Source organism: Pygoscelis adeliae, unplaced genomic scaffold (assembly GCF_000699105.1).
Source record: "Pygoscelis adeliae isolate BGI_AS28 unplaced genomic scaffold, ASM69910v1 Scaffold174, whole genome shotgun sequence".
In the NCBI taxonomy this organism is placed as follows: Eukaryota; Metazoa; Chordata; class Aves; order Sphenisciformes; family Spheniscidae; genus Pygoscelis; species Pygoscelis adeliae.
In genome coordinates, this window is record NW_008824676.1 from 4,146,588 (window position 1) to 4,166,958 (window position 20,371).

At 46.3% G+C, this 20,371-nt stretch overlaps 1 protein-coding gene across 1 annotated transcript; it reads right to left on the bottom strand.

Moving 5' to 3' along the window:
* Nucleotides 1-5,117: 5,117 nt before the first annotated feature.
* On the bottom strand, nt 5,118-19,205 carry RRM2B (ribonucleotide reductase M2 B (TP53 inducible)). Its single transcript, XM_009323081.1, has 8 exons — nt 19,053-19,205; nt 17,288-17,404; nt 16,201-16,334; nt 14,943-15,037; nt 12,385-12,518; nt 9,091-9,195; nt 7,884-7,997; nt 5,118-7,412 (listed from the first exon to the last, which is right to left on the bottom strand). The coding sequence occupies exons 1-8, from the start codon at nt 19,092-19,094 to the stop codon at nt 7,260-7,262; spliced, it is 894 nt and encodes a 297-aa protein (XP_009321356.1). The 5' UTR covers nt 19,095-19,205; the 3' UTR covers nt 5,118-7,259.
* Between the last annotated feature and the right edge of the window lie 1,166 nt (nt 19,206-20,371).

The following is a 20,371-nucleotide window of genomic DNA, read 5'->3' on the forward strand; positions in this document are numbered from 1 at the left end:
TGTGCCGTAAGGAACAGGACACTTCAAAGCAAGTCTATGCTCGGAAAAAGTTAACCCAGTAGCAAATAAACCAGTAAAGTCCCACAGAAATGCTTTTAAATGCTGGAGACCTAGTAAAGAAACACTCAGTTTGGTAGAGAATAATATTTTTTCCAAAGCTGTAAATGATCTCAGTGATGGGATCTAAAAGCCTCCTGCATCCTGCGTCCACCTGGGCTTGCCCGCCTGCACTGGCCCTGCTTCGGGGAACGAGGGTCTCCCCACTGAGGGGGGCTGTGGCTCAGAGCAAAAGGATCTCAGTCCTTCGCTATTGCCACTGCCAAGTTCAGAGTGGCAACAGCCACAGTGAGGCTGAAACTCAGAGCTCAGGCCTCCCCCATGTCTGCTCCGGGCTCCTCGGCTTCAACACTGGCAGTAAATTTTCCCAGCACTAGTGATTTTCCAGGCCCCCAAAGCTGCTTCTGCCATGACTTCCAATTGAGCAGATGGTAGCACTATTATTATTATTTAGTACTATTATTGAATATTTATTAGTCAATATGTGTGCTGGTCACCATCAGGTTCAGTTCCCCGGAGTCGGGCTGACGGAGCCACCAGGAAAGCGAGTGCAGGACACGAGTGACCGCATGAGTCTGCGTACGATGATCATTTTTGTTGCACAACTGCTGGCATCTAAGCAATGAGGAGTGAACCAGCTGTCACTCCCATTGTCACCAGCACATCTTTTGCTTGTCATACTTCTACTCAAGGCATATCACTGCCTTCAGGAGCCCCCAGCCCTTCCCTGGGTGGTCCCAGTCTCTAGGAGGTGGCAATGTGCCACCTCAGTCTGCCTTCAATTAATAATTCAAAACTGCCTGTGCAAGCAGCAAAACAGCCCATCCCACTCTGGAGATCCCCCACAGCAGAGGCCGGCGACGGTGACCACCATCAGCACACAACGGGTCCTGGACAGGCCGTTTGGTAACAGACCTGCAGACAACAGCGCGGGTGGAGAGCCTGAACAACCTCCTGCATTGTAAGGTCACCGGCTGTGATTCTTGCATTTCCTCATAAAACAGCCTGAGTATAATCTCTTTTGAACCACGTCTGTGGGCTAAGAAACAGCGATGGGCAGCCAAACTTTTCCTGCAGCTCTCAAGCTCAAGTTAGCTTGCGGTGCCAGAGACTTTCATCAGAGGAGTAAAAACTGTTTGCACATTGAGACTTGTTCTTAACACTTCTCCTGGATCTGCCAACTGGCAAGAAAAAAAAATCCCAACTACTCTGCCATTCACCCAGAGCCTGCAGTGCGATTTTGGGAGCCAATTTTGGGAGCGTCCTCCCTAAAAGGAATAACTTATGGATGACCTGAGACAGGACCTTGTTTGGGGGGCTTGAAAAAAAGCCCCCCAAAACCACACCAGCCACATGAGCGCACAGCCTGCTCTGAGCCCAGGCTGGGGCAAGCAAACATGGTTCTTGTCAGCCCTGTGCTTCGCTGCAGACCTTTTATCTGGCACTGGCACTGCGCACAGGGCTCCCCGCAGGGCTTAGCAAGAGCCAAGTCCAAGCCAGGCAGGACTTCAGCCTGAGGCGCAGCTGAAAGGTCACAGCATCATCACCCCAGCCATCACGCAGAGTGGGCAGAGAAGCAACCATGCAGAGCCTCTTATGGCGTCCCAGCAGCTTCGTTTTTCTGTGTAGCCACCGAGTAGGAGTTGTGGCATGACCTTTAGGAAGGGCTTGCAGGGACAGGCTTTGAGCAGATCACACAGCAAGCCATCCAGCAGTCACTGTGCCTGGCACAGATTTTTTCTGACATTCACTGGGCACCAGAGGAACAGGACCCAAAGTCAGTCCCTGCTGGTGAAGTCATGGAAGCATCCAAAATACCTTCTTTTCATCAATCCATTGATCCTTTTTCATCACCTGTTGGTGATGACCTCCTCCTGCCTCTGCAGTGAAAGGCACTCACTAAAGGAACAGGCATCACCAAGGCCCAAAGGTGGCCTGTCCCCACGGCAGGAGTCAACACCTCACCCTTGATGCCAGGCTGGTCCACGCAACTCACTGTGGCAGCTCTCCTCCTCATACTATGAGCTTACTAGAGACGCTGCAGCAGTTACTGGAGGCCATTTCCAGAGTAACATTAACCAAACTGTGTACTACAGCAAAAAAAAAAAAAAAAGGGGGATTGATGATAGGGATTTGTCCCTGCAAAACCACCAGCAGCCACACTAGAGCCAATGCAGTGATGAATGGTGCAGGCAGAGCAACAGCAGTCCCAGGGGAAGGACGTTTCCCGGGTAAGCCCTTCAAGCAGATTTGGGAAGAAAGATCTGCAGTGCAGGAGCCCCTGGTCAGCAGAGCTCTGCAAGAAGCTGTGACATCGGCAGCACCACTGCCTGTCATAGAAATCTCATGTCTGTCACTCACAAATCCTCTTTTATTTCATTAGAAGGGTCAAAATGCAACAGGGGATTCCCGAGCCCGTCCACGCGGCTACACTCAACCAGCCAAAGACCAAAGTTACTGTTCTTCAAATCAGGCATGTGTGCTCCACACTGGCCAAACACAGCCATTCCTGAGATTTACCTGTATTTTAAGATGAAAAAAACTTAGCTTAAGATTTTGGTTAGCAGAGCACAGCTCTAGCCTCATGGCTTGGGCGGCCTTGGTTCCTAGAGCCAGATTACGTACGATGGGATGGGAGAAGCCTCTGGCTGTGCCGCTGCTGTCATCTGTGCCCAGGCGGCGAGGAGCAGAGCAGCTGCCGGCAAACGAGGAATAGCATCTCTCAATAGCAATATTACGGTGTCCATCTTACCCTTCTGCTCCAGGGAGAGGATTTGCTAAAGCCTGACATTCAAAGGCTTCTCCCCTCAACTTTGGTTTTGCCTATGTGTTGTGCATATACCAGATGTATACATCAGTACACACGTATATAAAGTTTATACATGCATGTGCGTACTTACGCAGAGCGCAGTGTGGAGAGCGGTCCCCAGTCGCACAAGCATCCTCCTGGCAAACGTATACTCGGCTACACGTAACATTAACACATCAGCATCTCCAGTGACTGTTTCTCTCCCAGAAGGAGCTCTAGAGAATATAGCAACTGAAACATTAATATTTGCTGACTCAAGGGCTCCACCAGGAGGAAAACCAGCCTGGATCATCCCCTCAGAAGGGCTAGAAGGAAGGCGCTCCTCTGGCAGGCTGGGGAGTGACTGGCAGGGAGGCCAGACTTGCTGTTTAACAACATTCAAAGGAAAGGATGAGAAATGTGGCAGAATTGGATTAGGGCAGTGTCAGCCGGCCGGGGGCTGGCCGCAGCTCCAGGTGCGCTGCCACACACACAGCGTCCTCATCTGCTGCAAAAATCTTACCAGTCCAGCGACACAGTCTCCGGGCTGTCAAGAAACTACTAAGAGTGAGCTTGCTGATTGCCCTGTCTTACCCACTTTCTTTTCTTTCCCGGCAAGGGCTGGGAATAGTCACTGACCTACTGCACTCCACAGTGGTTTCATGACCAGAGAGCAGGGCTGGGAGCACACTGTCTGCTTGTGACTATTGCTAATGAAGTCATGGGTTTTGCTAGGACCCACGCGTCTGCTTGAATGAGAACAGCGGGAGCTACAGAGGCCGTTTTGGATGTTAAAAGGTGGGATTCTACCCATGAGCCTCAGCTCCCCTTGCAGCCCCCAGAGACACGTTTCTGCTCACCTGACCATTGCAGACATGTCCTTCTCCATGAGACAAACCCCTCCAGAAGCACCTTTGCTGTCATGCTGGCTATAATGGGAGTCCACGCACCAGCCTCGGACTCTAACCCAGAGCACACGGACTATATATTGAAGGCACGCATCACAACTTCTCTCTCACACACACACCCATCAGGCTTTTTTAAGCATGATGGCCACAGTGTGAGATGCTGTCGTGGTTTAACCCCAGCCGGCAACTAAGCACCACACAGCCACTTACTCGCTCACCCCGGTAGGGTGGGAGAGAGAGTCAGAAGAGTAAAAGTAAGAAAACTCGTGGGTTGAGATAACGACAGTTTAATAGGTAAAGCAAAAGCCGCGCATGCAAGCAAAGCAAAACAAGGAATTCATTCACTCCTTCCCATGGGCAGGCAGGTGTTCAGCCATCTCCAGGAAAGCAGGGCTCCATCACACGTAACGGTTACTTGGGAAGACCGTTCACTCCGAACATCCCCCCTTCCTTCTTCTTCCCCCAGCTTTATATACTGAGCATGACGTCACATGGTATGGGATATCCCTTTGGCCAGTTTGGGTCAGCTGTCCCTGCCGTGTTCCCTCCCAGCTCCTTGTGCACCCCCAGCCTACTCGCTGGTGGGGTGGTGTGAGAAGCAGAAAAGGCCTTGACTCTGTGTAAGCACTGCTCAGCAGTAACGAAAACATCCCTGTGTTATCAACACTGTTTTCAGCACAAATCCAAACCACAGCCCCATACTAGCTACTATGAAGAAAATTAACTGTATCCCAACCAGACCCAGCTTGTCCACCAGAGCCCTCAGAGGCACATGGTTTCTGCCCAAGACCCAGCGCTGGTGGGAGAGGAAGAGACCTTCATGCCTGTCTCAAGGAGGCACAAAGGGGCAGCAGGGACAAGACTTTTGACTTGACACCCCCGAGGGCGCAGATGGCATCAGGTGTGAACCTCTGCCAGCTCAGACCCAGCTGCCCGGTGCTTGGCTGCAGACAGGTCTGGCGGGCCCCTGAGCTGGGGCTGAACCCCACGCTGCTGTGCCCAGGCACAGCCAGGGTGCCCGACCCGAGGGCACGATGCCCTTGATACATCAGATATCAGATACCACCCACCGAAATTACATTTCTGGAGTGTTTCTTCTTTGAATCTAAGGGACTCCCAAGAGATTTCTCCTTGAGCCAGGAAATTCCAGGGAAAAAAGTATTTGTTTGCTCCCTAGACTGCAAACCCCATTCCCAGGAACAAGAAACAGCAAGTCAAGAGCTCACAAAGTGCAAGACAGCATATGGAGCACTTGTAACTTTCTCCCACAACCCAAAAGCTGTGAACACCAACTTACTCTGGCATGGCCCAATTTTATCATTTTGGATTTCACAAGAAAGCACGTAACTAGCAAACAAAGGCACGCTCCTCTCCACGTTCAAGTTTTATTGAAACTACATACATATTTTACACACAAGTGGAGTGGGAGCCGTTGTACCAGACTTTGGTTCTCATATACATTAACAGAACCTGAGCACATAGCAGTTTTGTATTTGAATATTCTGTATACTCTCATCTTAATTCACAACACTCAAAACAAATGCTTTTTAGTACTTTTAGTGACATAAAAATAGGTTCCATTCCTCCAACAACAGACCCATTTACAACATCTTCTCTTTCTCCCCCATCAACACAGTATTTCCAAAAGGCGCTGGATTTTGAGTCCGTAGTTCTCTTGCAGTCGCAGGACGTTAGTGAGGGACACCAGTTCCAGCTTTTCTCTGTATTCTCCAGGTCCCCCTCTGCCCTCCCCAAGTGCCTCATGCCAAATGATGCAGGCTCTTCTGTAGGAAAAAAAAGCTGTCCTGTTTCCATGCTCATTACATACTCATGATCTTTTACTGAGACCAAACAAAAAGAGTCAGTTTTGCTGCTCGTTTCTACACCAGGGACAGTTGTTCACTAGGAACTACGCTAAGGCAGTGGACCTATTTAATGAACGCAGGTACCCAAGGCTATGGCTGATCTGGGCTGGCAGGGAAATAACACTTATATCACCCCACCACTGATAACCCTGGGCTGTCAGCTCATCTCATGCCAGGCATATCGAAAGCAGCACAAGATGTTTGCAACAATAAGAAAGACTTACAAAAGCTCTTACACAAATTGCTGAACATCATGAAAAAATGCTTGGGTTTAATAAAGCAGAACCCTTTGTCTAGCTCATGTACACTCACTTCACCTTTAAAAAAAATGAGCATACCTATTTGCAAATAATCTACCTAGAACTGAATAGTATTCCTTCCATCCCAAGTACCACTGCAGTATGTTAGCCATTCTTCAGTTGCTCCATTCTCTGCACATGACATCAAGAAATTAAAGTTTTCAGGCACACACTGGAACACACCAAAAACCAAACAGCAGTCCTTTGCAAGATGCTGCTAATCCATACTACTTCAAGATTTGTTTTTGAAAGGTTTAATACTTTCCTCCAGAAGCTCTTCTGTGACAATGGTTTCAGTGGTTCACATTAAACATGCAACTTGAAGTACCTTCATACGTTACCGGTGCTTCCTTACAGCCCAAGTAACATGTTTGTAGCACCTCAAGGGATAATCCCTTGGAATGATATGCCTTCTCACCTCATCAATGCACAAGTGAAACCGAGAAGGGGAGAATATCACCCACCATGCCAGAGGGAAGACACCCACAGCTGGCTGTTCCAGTGTCAGATGCCGATTGCAACTCAGCACAACTACAGACTGCTTAATAAGGCACTTGTTCAGAGAAGCAGGGAAAAACAGGCAGCACAAGCCAAAAAACTACAGGATGTGTTTTTTCTCCACTATTAACAGGCTTGCCTTTTCAAGGACCATTCATAGTCCACTGACCTGCTCAATAACAGCTGTAAGACAAAAATCGTATGTATTTGATTTCAACTCCTACCAACAGCCATCAGGTTTGCAACCAGAGTAAAAACGTTTTCAGACAGAACCCAGGTTAATGGAGAGATCAAACTGTATCCCTGGGTTTAATAAGATTTTATAGTTCATACCTTATTAATATCTTCCCACATTCACTTATTACTCTATCTGTGGCAGGACGAAGGGGAAGAGCTTTTACTCTAGACCAAATCTATAAACATGAAAATAGAAACTATGAAAATAATTTATAGCAACATATATACATAGAGTGATACCTCATCTGGTTTTCAGATTAAAATACCATAACATGAGGTAAATAAGCAGTTTGCTTTCTTAAAACACTACCAAAGTCTTAAAAAAGTTGTAGTATCCAGGTCATTTTTAAAGACAGCAGTCACAGCAGATGAGTCAAGGGAATTTTAAAAAGGCCATCCTTTTAAAAAGCCATATAAATTTTTTAAAAAGGACCCCTCTTTTTTTTTTTTTAAATGACACAGAGACATTTACTCCTCAGACAAACAACATGAAAACCCAGGAAAAAAATCCCAGTAGACTCCAATTCCAGGAGAAGAAATGAAGACAACTTCACAGCAGAAAGTGAGATGGGGAGAGGGAAACAGTCACCGTTCGTTTGCCAAGTTATCAAAAATCTGCATCCAGAGTGAAGACATTGTCCATTGTTTCTGCCATAACAGCAAAACGTTGATATTCCGAAACCCGCTTCTCAAAGAAATTTGTTTTTCCTTCCAGAGAAATATTCTCCATGAAATCAAAAGGATTTTCTGCATGAAAGACCTAGGGAAGCAAAACACTATTACACTGGTGATTCTGATAGGGTAATAATGCTTTAAAAAACCCCAACAAACAAAACAGCCAAACTAGATCATCCCTTGCCGTAATATGCTGTAGGATCTATGGACACCTATCTAAGCAAGTTCAGTACTGTCACTCCCCAGGAGTTTGGTCCATGGTGAAGTTCACCCGCGCAAGGTGCTTACTGTCCTTCAGGGACTGCAGCACTTGAGCACAGCATAAGTTTCCCATTACAAAACTGCAGAGCCGCTGAAGGGAAACAATGGCCTAAATTGTTCTTGCTCTTTTAAATAGCGAAGCAAATATATTAACGCAGTGGTTTCAGCTGTCAATCACAGAAAGTGCAAGCGCTAAATATGACCTGCTCCCAGGCACATTAAGAGAGTACTTTGTGCTGACAGCTTTCCTGGGCTGTCCTGGCAGGCCAGCATTTCGGGCAATTGCATCTCTTACCTTTGAGAACCCAAGCTCCATCAGTAACCGGTCTGCGACAAATTCAATATATTGTTTCATCAAAGTGCAATTCATTCCAATCAGACCAACAGGTAACGCCTCTGTTAGAAACTCCTAGAAGTTAAAATACAGACGATATTTAGGGAAATTAAATTTAAGGGAAAAGGAGAGAAGACACCTGTGTTTCACAGTAACACAATTTGTGATATTCCAGGCTCCCCAGGCAGTTGTCTGAATAAATAACTTGCATCACTAAACTCAACAAGTGTCTTCCATTTTCAGTAGTTGTTTGTATCTTCCTTTATTTTTAGCATGTTCTTCTGGAAAAGGCACAAGAATTTTTGTTACTGCCCCTGTCATCTGCCTTTCCCCACCCCCCGTAAGATCCCAAGCTTCAGTGTAAGCTTGAGCTCCAAGTTCAATAAAACCTACAGACCATACTAGTGGGAGCAGGAATAGATCCAGAAATCTCCAGTTTTCCTTGGCTTCCAGCCATTATAGAACAACAGATCGGAGAGGATAGTGATATATATGAGTGCTGAACCCAGCCACGTATATGTTTAGGCACTGATGTAATACTTCTCAGTGTTGTGAGGCAAAGCTGGGGCATTTGTCATCATCACAGTAGTTAGATGACAACAGAAAAGAAAGAGTAAATTACAGTCCTGCCAAACACTCAGCAGTGCAGAAACTTGTAGCTGCAGATGGGTAGCACTTCATGTGAAAGAACCTGACAGCAACCTCAGAAAAAGTCAGAACCCAGCATGGTACACGTGACCAGAACAGACCCTGTCTTCTCCTGAGGACAAGCAGGGATGTGTATACAGTAGGGAGCGACAAAGATCCTGAAAGGACAGAGGTAAACAAACTCTTCTCTAAGAGACAGTTGCAGTTGGACTAGATGATTGATGTAGGTCCCTTCCAACTGGAACTATTCTATTCTATACTAAGACAGCCTTTCTTCCTTTCTGTCGTTACGGAGGAAACCAGCTGCCAGCTTCAGCTTCTCCCAGTTGCTTGACAACTGAATCAGAAAGTCTCTGACTCTTATTGTCACCATTAAGGAAGAGGGAAAGGATGGCATAATGCATCAGGGATCCAGGCCTGAGCCAAGTATCAAATACGGAATCCCAAGTTAGAAGTTAATTTGTCTATTTTTGCACAGAAGATTGGATCCTGCCCACAATGCTGTCATGGCCAGGCTTACCTGCTCAATTTCAACAGCATTAATGATGATCTCACGGACCCGCTCTTCTGACGGTCTGTTCACTAAATAATGGAACATTAGACAAGCAAAATCACAGTGTAGACCCTGAAATAACAGAGAACAATGGAAAAAAAAGTCAGTTTTTCCCTCCTCCACATAGTTTGCTCTTACTTTGAGGCAGCCTCATTCAGGTTGAAGCTTCCTAGCCTCCTGCTTCTTTGACAGTCTTAATGTTACCACGTGTAGCAGGCACTTTTAGTTTACAAGCCAGTTAGTAACATCTGAAATCTAACATATGACACCTATGCCAAAATAACGCTCAGCATACGTGTTTCGCAGGTAAGTATTTTTGACGGCTGCTCTACTGTGAGGGATCCTACACAGAGCCCTGCTGGGTCCCTGCCTCCTGTCACAGATGCTTTTACAGAAAGACTCTTACATCAAGACCTGCAAAACTACCTGCCAGTTAACACAGACTGTTTACCTGCTCTCCACTTCAAGATACCTGTACAGAAATACTTGTTTTAAGTTCTTTTAGTAGCCTGTCTTCCTTTGCTTCTCCTCACAGCATTTTCAGAAAGAAAGATTCAGAATAGAGTCACCAAATCCAAGATTAACAAGTCATCTCTCCACACAATGTGCACTTACTGTGAGGAATTTGCTACTGCAATGTTCATAGGTTTGTAATACTTAAGGCTACCGTGCCCCAACTCAACCCACTTCCACATTTCACCCAGCTGTCCTGCACAGAGCCCAGTAAATTGTGTTCATTTCCAAGATTTCCAGAAAAGTCTCCAGCCAGGATAAGACAACATCAGGACACGAGCAATCTCTCACGGTCTGAGCGGCGTACCAGACAGCTGCTCTGAGAGGTGCCTCAGTTTCTATTTGAGCTTGCCTGGCTACAGCTTGAGCCTCTGGCTTCAGCCATACCCACTGCTGCTAGACTAAAGGAGCACTGTGCTGCCATCTCTCCTCTCGACAGCAAGGTGGTGATTACAGCCTATAAGCACCACGAGGGCACATCCAGAGTGAAAGCCAGTCAGAAGGATTTGGCAGACTATGGGCTATGAGACAACCCAGTACTATTGTTAACAAGGGTCAAAACAAAACCAAGATGCGAAAACTTTTTTGGAAAGGCTACAAAATCCTTGTGCTTCAGGTCATGAAACAGCCCTGAAACAACATAATTTGGGAAATGCTCCCCTTCTAGGGACAGCATTAGCTGTCTGCTGCAGGGCTTCCCGTGGTCTTGTCCAGGGCACCATCACCAGCAGGATGCAGGACGTGCCTAGCTTCTCACCCGAACCGGTGTGCTCTGCTGACTGGTGGTCCCAGCAACTTTGCACCTTTATGAATCAGAGATGCACCAGCTCAAAGAACAGCCTGGGAACAGAGCCTGCAGCTCAAAAAACATTGAGCATTAACCATTTATCTGTTCAGGTGCATCAGAAAACAGTTTGTGTAATTTTCCACTGTGGATTCTTTTTACTGCCACTGCTTTTGTAACAGCATTTCCTGGTTTTCAATGCAGGTGCTGTGTGCACCAAGCCTTACCCTTCGTAACAGCTCAGCAGTTGGAATTATGCCAGCAGAGTTCAAGAAAAATTCAGTCTTTTGGTGCTTGACTCTGCAGAGAAGTACAGTTACACTGCTGTATAGAGGAACTCACACCTCATTCACCTGCAACTGATCCTTCCAACAAACAAATACTTTCTCACTCGAATGGATCAGTTTGTGATGACTCACAGAAACAGAAGACACAAGGAAGGTCAAGGCTGAAGAACTGTTTGGTTTTGCTTACTGATCATATCACTTCAAAAGCGTCTTTTAAATTAAAGACATCTTGTAAAATGCCTCCTTTCAAATCAGTTTATCTAATCCATGGAAATTACTTCCATTATGATAAAGCTTTTTATTCTTTTAGACCAACTCTGGTAAGTTCAAACCACTAGCATGTTTATACTGCATACAAAACTGGTCTTTCTGCTTTTTCAGTGCTGACAGCACCATAAGTTGTGCAGTGCCTTAAAGACAGGCCCCAACCGTAAGCAACCGCTGCCAACTGGCAGGCAGTGGTGCAGGAAGCGGTGAAAAAAAAGGGCACTTGTCAGCACGTGGCCTGCCACATTCGGTGTGCTGACATGCAGCCCCTCAGACACATCACGTCTTAAGCTAAGAAGCACTCCCCTCTAATGCAGGCCTGTAGATGCCCCCTCCCAGGAGATCCTATCACTGTGCAGTAACACAAGAACACGGAGAGGAATGATATCTGCTGCTTCTGCAGCAACCTGCCATAGCTTGCCAGGCGACGGATGCAGAAAGCCGTCTGCAAGCTCTGGGACCCACAACTAGGGGCAGATGGGGAGTGGTACAAGGAGGCCACCTGAACCTGACTGAAGCAGTTAAGGCAGAGCAAGGCTCAGAGTCACGTCCTAACGAGGTCCCTGCCCAAGCCAGCCCCCACTGCAGTTGGGGACCGTGCAATTCCACACCAGTCCTTGGGCAGCCAGGTCTTTGCCTCCCTTCACAGCACAGGAAAACAAACGTCCCCTTCAATCCAAAAAGTCCACCTTTTTGATCACACTATGCATTGGGGTATTGTTAATATTTATGTTTACTCCCTTTAAAAACAGGTATTTCTGCTGAGCGACATAGCAGCACCTAGGCTTTAAGTTCATTAGTAACTTATAACTAGAAGTCTGCTTCTTTCCCCTTTTTACAAATATTCTGGGAATAGCCTGCTCCTTCGCAGGACTCCAATCTTTCTACACATCAGCAGTTAGAGCTCCTCCACCAGGCTGCAGAAACAGGGTCAGGCACTGCTCTGGGGAAAGGAAGCCTCTTCTCTGTGCTGCCTAGGAGGTGATGTTAAAGCAGATGCAGAAGGCTTACTGCAGGAGAAGCTCTAGGGAGCACGGCCTGCAGTTACCTGGCAGGTAACCAGGACCTCTGTCCTACCAGGACAGTGGACCTTCCCTGGAAAACCCTGCTGCTGACACTGGCTAGCAGAGAACCTACTCAGACGTCTACCACCTCCCTGGCCTCCAGCACTGCCAACATTAAAAAGGCTCCGTCGTACCCAGAAACGCATCCCCTACTCGCTGCCGGATTCTCTTTCTCGCTGGTTCCTACCCAAACACTGCTTTCTGCTCTCTTCACCTTCCCTCTGACCCTCCCTGCCACCAGAGGTGGGCCGCTCCGGCAAGACTATGGGATGTTTGAATATAATTCTGCCCTTCCCCTGGGAACTCACTTTCCTTCCCAGACAGTATGTAGGACATGACACATTACCTCGTCTCTGCTAATAAGTTCATTGGAGAAAGTCAGTCCAGGCATCAGGCCCCTCTTCTTCAGCCAAAATATAGCAGCAAAGGAACCCGAGAAGAAGATGCCTTCAACTGCAGCAAAGGCAACCACTCTCTCACCTGTTTAACATAACACATTTTCAGTTAGACACAAAATAGTGTATTGCTCGTCAGCAAGACGCACCATCTGCATCAGATAGACTGATGCCGGAGAGGAGCAATCCCCTTTGCAGCACCAGGTGCTGTGTCTGACCACATCTTTCAGCAGATCCCGAGGCATACAGGGTCTACACACGCAACAGCACTTAACCGCAGGCAACCCCAGCACAACTGAAGAACCAGGACACCCACTGAAACTGCCACAGGCCAGAAGGGAAAGAACATAATTGTCCAAAGTGGCCAAGACATTAGTACTCTTTTATCTCTTTCTCCTAAAAGACAGGAAAATGGCTGCGTAACTAATAGACAAAACTGAGAGAAAAGCCAATCTCCTATAAATTAAACAAAAAACCCTACACCTCAATTTCTGCTTGTTGAGAATCTACATAAAACCATATTCTTACAAGAGTGGAAGAACACAGAACATAATTTATCAAGACACAAGTAACTATTTATGTTATCCCACCTGTTATCCCACCCATCCAAGGAAAGCACAGCATTATTGGTCCCAGTTCTCCCTGTTCTCTACAAGAATGTATTTCTTCAGAGTAAAAGACCATCTGACTGCTTGGTGACAACACATCATTCCATGCACTCTATTTTAAACAACTTCACAAGATCCTTGGGTATATTCTAACATGAAGAGCTTTTGCATTAAGTGCTGGTGCCTTTTCCCAGTGAGAACTACGTAGAATTTTGTTTAAAAAATAAAATAACCCCAAAATAGCCAGATGTCCCACTTTCTCTATGAGACGCAAATGCCATCTGCTGGCTCATCTGAAGAAATTCAAGTTAGGAAAAAAGCATGAAGAGCAACATGAACTTACAAGTATCTAAGGAACTTACAAGTTACTAAGGAAAGAATTTGGCAACGCTAAAAATCTCCTAGGTTAATTCTAGAGAGGAGTGGACGAAGGCTGCTCATACAATATAGGTTTAACAAAGGACAAGACTGAATATCGATATGGTTTTTATTACATTCCACCTGACTAGCTATCATACAAATGAGTTATGCTGAAACAAAAATCACCCATCAGCAGCACCACATAACGTGAGTGCACGCTGGGAAGCTGAGAGTTCACAGAACAGATAGAGCAATTGAACCCTCAGCATAAGAAATCAACCAAAGCTGCGGAGACCCAGTTGCAGGCCAGGTCCCTAAGCTGGAGGGAAACACTAAGCAAACAAGCCAGGCAGCCTCTTTCACATACCATATCTCATAGTCCGTAACTGTGAGACCTGGGCCCCCCAAATGTTTTAAACTTGGGACGTTTTCTCAAGAAGATGAAAAAACAGAAGAGTAGAAATTTAGTACAGTAGTACTTTACAAAGTAGTAGTACTTCACAAAAATTTGGATAAGATGCATCAAGTTTGGAGGCAGGGGGTGGGGGGAACATTGCTTTTTGAGTTAGGGAACCTTCTGATTCCTGGCACACCCCACGCTGCTGGGCACCAAATGAAGGAGATGAAGAAGGGACTCCACACACAGCAAGCAAAGCCAGACTGGGGAGGCAGTGGGATGCTCCAGGACAGGAGAATCTACAGCTACAAAAAGAACCCCACTCAAACAAGAGCTGTGAACAACAGATGCTGCAAAAGAATGACATTCAGATTTATTTTGTTTGTCTGGCTGAATTTCTCCATCTCCTACACTTTCTCTAAGTATAGAGGATGTTTGGTTTAGAAAATTCACCAGAGTCTGCCCATTATTCGTTTCAGCTACAACACATCCTTCAGAGTTAACATTGTAAGCTGAATGCAGAGCACTGGAAAGGATGCCCTGCACCATGCTGATGGAAGCTGAGCCAGTGTCCCAGCTCTGAAATGAGATACAAAACCTAGAAACCTGGTCCCAACAGCAAACCAGAAAAATCAGAGACAGATTATTCTTGAATCTTTTTTGCCCAAGCTCAGTCATGCTGTTACAAAAAAAGGCTAAGATCACACACGAATTTGTCTATGTGAACATGAACACAGAAAAAGCCTGGACTTGCAAGGCTTCAGCTGCCCAGTTTTGAACACTGGAGTACAAAATAGGAGCCAACTGGAAGAAATAATCAGAACTCCTAGAAAACAAGGTCTACAAGCAAAAACTGAAGAAACTAGGGTTGTTCAGTATAAAGACAAAAAAAGACAGAGAAACCCACAAGCATTTTTCGTAACATGATTCTACTGGGTGCTGCCATTACTATATTGCTTTAGCTGAAGATAAAAACATACATGCTCACCAGAAGTTACTTCTAGTTCTTTAGTTAAACCAGAGACCCACAGGCCACTACATCACCTGTGAAGAATTTCATTTTATGTTCCAGGGATGCAGCTCACTCCCAGAGGATTAGTTTCTGACATGTGCAACAGAAACAAGTTTTTAAGAAGCTACACACCAAAAGTGGATTCTCTGTCTTCAATCCACTTCAGAGCCCAGTCTGCTTTCTTCTTGACACAAGGCATTGTTTCAATAGCATTAAATAAGAAATCCCTATAGAAGAAAACAAAGAGAAAACATCAGAATAATAAGAAGTGACTTGTGTAAATCTGCCCTGGTTGTCCCTACTGGCTCCACCAGACAGAGGAACCCATTACGCTAGGCTCTGAACTAACCCAAGTAAGAGACCATTCCCACCCCAAGGGGGTGATGATCTCTGATAACAAGGTGTGGCAGATGTGCAGAAAGCGACAAACCTAAGGTCTCAGAGGAGGCGAGCTGCAGAGATGGGAAGTGAACTCAAATGTCCCATTCCAGGAGTGTCCACCCACCAGACCACGCTGCCTTTCAGACTTCAAGCCAGATGGCAGCCACTTCCTACCCACAGAGCTAAACCTCATCTTGCCCAACTCCACAAAAGGAACTGGACAATTCCCACGAGCACAGGCTCTGTTCCCATGCTAAACACCTGAAAGGAAACCTTGCAGTCCTCGCACTGTCACCACACAGGATGCCACCGTGGGAAACCAAGCTCTGCCTGACCATCACCATGGTGGAGTCTCTGAGGGAAAGTGCTTCTTTTCAAATGTATTACCATTTGGACTAGGAAGTTATCCAGACAACATAGGTGATGGGGCTCTCCAAAGAACCCAATACTTTAAAAATAAGCAGTTCAAGTTGTATGAAAAAGCCCTGACAACAAAAAAGCTGAAAGGATGCAATACATCGATTAGTATATGTTAGAAACACCAGTTGAAAACACAGAAAGAAGCGCGGGGTTGTATTAATTCATCGAGAAATGCAGATCAGCACAGCCAGGCAGAAGGCTGAGCTCAAAAACTATGTCACGAGCACTCGATTTCCCGAGGCAGATCCTTTGCAAGGTGAGGTGAGAGCAAGCACCTCAGGAGCACAATAACCACAAGGAGCTTGTCTAACCTTTAACAACACTTCACATAGTTCGCACTTCCTGCAATCAAAGATTTATACAAATATTAACTAACCTTCTGACACTTCCACAAAAGTCTGTTGGTCAGTAATACTTCTCTCCATTTTGGGAGTCAGGCATGTAGGCCTTGAAAGCTTTAGGGAACCGTCCCCAACTCCCCCAGTAAGTCAGTATGAAACAGAAGGCAGCTGCTGCTGCCGCCCAACAACGGTGCCACTGGACTAGGTGACAGATTTCCCATGGGTCTGTAACACATCCAGAGGTTTACCTTTTCTCAGGATCTTTGATGTAGGTGTCTATGAGCAAGCTGTACATCTCTGAGTGAACGTTCTCAATGAGGATCTGAAAGCCATAAAAACAACGAGCTTCTGGGATCTGCACCTCCTGACTAAAACGCGCCACCTACCAAAACCAGAAAGCATGGCAATGAGTACAGTAAAACCAGTCCTGCATGACAGAACTCTAAGCTTAATGGGAGAGACAATAGATCTCTACCACAGAGAAAGGATGGGAGCAGTTCAGCCCTACGTTATTCACAGATATGTCAATAGGATAGGTGTGGTGCAGAAGAAAATAAAGCAAGCTAGCAAGGAGTAAATCTGCTGTGCATATTGGATAGACAGCTGCAGTGAAGCATGAGGGCACACAGGAGGAGAACAGAAAAATATTGCAACAGTAAACACTTCATATTGAACAAAGCCTCAGACTTTTTGTTCATCATTAAAAAAAATTAACAGTATGACATAAGACATGTTCATATAATATATGCAGATTACTATGACATATTCTACACGTTATAGACCTTCAAGATCTAAACTGGGCATTTGCAGTCAGATACCACTGATAACCTGTGGTGAGACATTCTGCAGCCCAGAACTGATTTCAGTGGAAAGATTTCCCCACCTTTTTAGCAGCACCCACCTGCAGCCCTAAAAGATTCTAGGATGCTGTTCAGTGAGAGCAAAATGGATTTTACCAAAATGAAGAAACCAGAGCATGGCACAGCACAATCCCTCCCTACTTCTCATCTAACACAAGTACAGAAAGAAGCGCGGGGTTCTATTAATTCATCGAGAAATGTGGATCAGCACAGCCAGGCAGAAGGCTGAGCTCAAAAACTATGTCCAAGAGTGATGTGATTTGGAGTCTTGCTGACCACAGTTGACCCAATTTAACTCAGACACTGGCCTCAGCAGAACAAGCTGCTTATTCCCCTTGGCAAATGTGAGATGATGGGAAGAAAAAAAAAAGTACACATTTAATAAACTTATGCATTAATGTGAGAAAACCAAAATGAAAAGCCAATAAGCCAATAAAATGAGTAAGTATTCAAGCCATCTGTAAAGCCTTCTCACCAGGTTTTCATTTACGATTCCATCACTGGCTGCAAAAAATGCCAGAACATGGGAGATAAAGTATTTTTCATCTGCTTTGAGCTTGTTCCAGTGAGGAAGGTCCTTTGACAAATCAACCTAATGAAAAGAAAAAAGACAAACGTTATTGCCCTCTTGAGTTTGTCATTCTGTAAGAACAGAAGCAGCCTAGTCAAATGACTGAGGCAAAGTTTTGGCGTTTGCTCTCAAATCTTTACATGTAGAGAATTTAAACACATGTGACTGTAAAAGACAACAGACACACTGCAGTACTGCTGCCTCCCTCTGCAACAGTAACATCACATGTTCACTTCACAGTTTACACTTTTGTATTGGAATAAAAACCAGTGTCTATTGAATTATAAATAAATCAAATTTTGAAAAGCATTAGTATCTTCTTGTCATGAGTATGAACATGCACCAACAAGCAGCACTCACACTTAAACTCTACTTGAAATAAATGCTGATACCCCAAGAAACCTATACCCAGGTGTGCCAAAAGATGGCCTTTGGCAGGCGTTCAGCCAAAGAATGGCACGGGGCAAATGCTGTGCAACTGCTCTTGTCTACCAGGCTGAACTCTAGCCACAGTAGAAAACCACAACTTCCTTCGCATAGGCGTTATTTGTTTGTTTGTTTGGGGGGGAGGGAGGGATTTCTGAACCACAGCAGCAGTTAAGTAGGGCCAGATGTGAAAAATACAGAGGCCTAAAAACTTTTATATGTGTGTGTGTATAAATATGTACACGTATATGTGTGTATATAAACACATACACACACAAATCAGTTTTAAGTTAACTTTCCAGTTCATTTGGAAATGCACTGACAGATGGTAGGATAGTGTAAGAAGGAACCAGTAACATGGTAAAAGGGCAATGCTGATCAGGCAGGAGTTTAAATGCCTTTTCTTTAACAGCTTAAATCAACCTCTGCTGCAACAGGGCAGCAAGCCTCCCACACAGGCAACGGAATAGCACTTCTATGGATAGCTGCTCCTCACCATCCCAGGATGCTTTCTGGCCTATTTACAGCCTGCCAGTGCTTTCAGCTCACTCCTCTGCAATTGCAGTTCACTGCTCACAAACGAGCAAAGGCTGCAGAAGCTTTCAGTTGGAACAACCAGCTCAGCTGGCAGGTAATCTCTTCAGATCAGTGCAGTGCTCAAAAGCCTCCACTGCTGCAAGCATAGCGAGCTGAGTACTGCTCAGGTCTGGCTAACCAGCACCCTCGTGGAAAAACTTACAGCTTGCATTATAACACGGGGCAACACATTGCCCTATCTAACTAGGGCAATCAGAGTCAATTAGAAGCATTTTTAGCAAGTATCACCATCTTTCTGGAAAATAGGTGCCTAACATTAAAGAACAGCATTTACATGAAATTGCCCAGAACATCTTACATGGGCAAGGAGTTAGTTGTAGATACAGAGACCACAGCAGGGTAGGAGCTATCTGACCACAAATCAGAGCTATCTGACTCAGGCTCCCTCTATAACCAGAGAAACACCCCAGGGTACAATTCCACCTCGTCTTAAACCAAACACCTAAAACAGCTCTGCCAAATCGCCCTGTGGAAGCAGCTTTCTTTCCACTGTCCATGAAGGGAGTCCTGCTCTGGTGCAGGCACCTCACGTTCGATGCAATTAACTCCAACCCTTAGAACACAGAAGCCAGCAGCAGAGCTAGAAAGGAAGCGCCAGGACCCTGGTCTGAGCACCTTGTGCCAACCCACTGGCCCCAGGGCTCACCTCTTCTGCTGTCCAAAAGGAGGCCTGAGCCTGTTTATACATTTTCCATATGTCTGGGTACTGGATGGGGAAGATGACGAACCGGCGCGGATTTTTTCTGAGAAGAGGCTCCTCGTCAGGATCCAAGCCATTTTCAGCAGCACTTAGAGAGGAGCTCTGAAAATAAAGCACAGTTCTGGTTAAGGTTGCTGTTACTTAATCATCCTCTTCCCCATATCCCAAAGGTGTGGTTCAAAAGCCACCCGTGTCACGCAGACACTCACCTGCCCCCCTCGGGTGGACGTACTACCTGTCCCTGAGGTACCTGCCCCCTTGCCCTCCATCCGTGCTCCCACTGCTGGGGCGGCAGCACTGCCTGTCTGCCCAGCTCTACCCGGCACAGCTCGCACCAACCGCCCCTCCCAGGTGTGCCAGCGCCAGGAAGCGCCCGACGCCTGCGTGCCAAAGAGAAAGCCTTTCTGCAGCACAAGGAGGAAATCTGCCCCAGGAAAAGACATCAGCCACTGCGGTACTGCACACAGGGAGATATGTGCAAGGTCACCGCTCACTGCTGCCAGCCCATATCCAGCACAGCTCCACAAGGCTCACTGCCCAGGTTATCTCCAAATCATTTGCTTTACATCAAGCCACTTGGGCCTAGATGGGACTTTCTTAAAAATGCCATGAGATCACAGCAACTAATCCCATTTGGTAGAGGAACAGCCCTGTGCCACAGCAAGTCTCTGCATGGAGGTTCATGTATGCAATCCTGTGGTGAGCAGAAGGCAGCCCACACACCAGCGCAGGTCTGGAGGCTGATCTGGAGGCTGTCCCTTGAGTGCCAATATGAAGCTACGTGCCTCTCTTTCCAACAGCAGGCAGCAGGAAAACCCCTGCCTGGAGTCACCCATCCCCATCCTGCTCCCTCTGTGTGGGCTCCTGGAAAACACCCGTGCACAGCTCTTCCTCAGAGAGCTACCAGCCCAGCCAAGGTAGCGACAGCTGACATTTATGAGACAGGCCAGTGAATAGCAGCAGAGGGCATTCCATGAGCAGGGCCTTCACCTCGCCTCCAGCTGGGGACATCTGCTCCCGGGATCAACGCCAGACAGCATCCCTGCCAGACACATCACCAAGCACCTACTGAAGACAACCGTTGTGAAGAGCTGTCAGGACAGCATGCTGCAACCTCTCCAGAAGGGCTGGTGACTCACACTGATCAAAAGTTTAGCCAGCAGGATGCCCTTCTGGGTCAGTTCTGAGATCCCACTGACGCTGCTGCAGAGGATAACTAACCACAGGCAATATACAAGTTATTATATATAATACAGCAGGGAAGG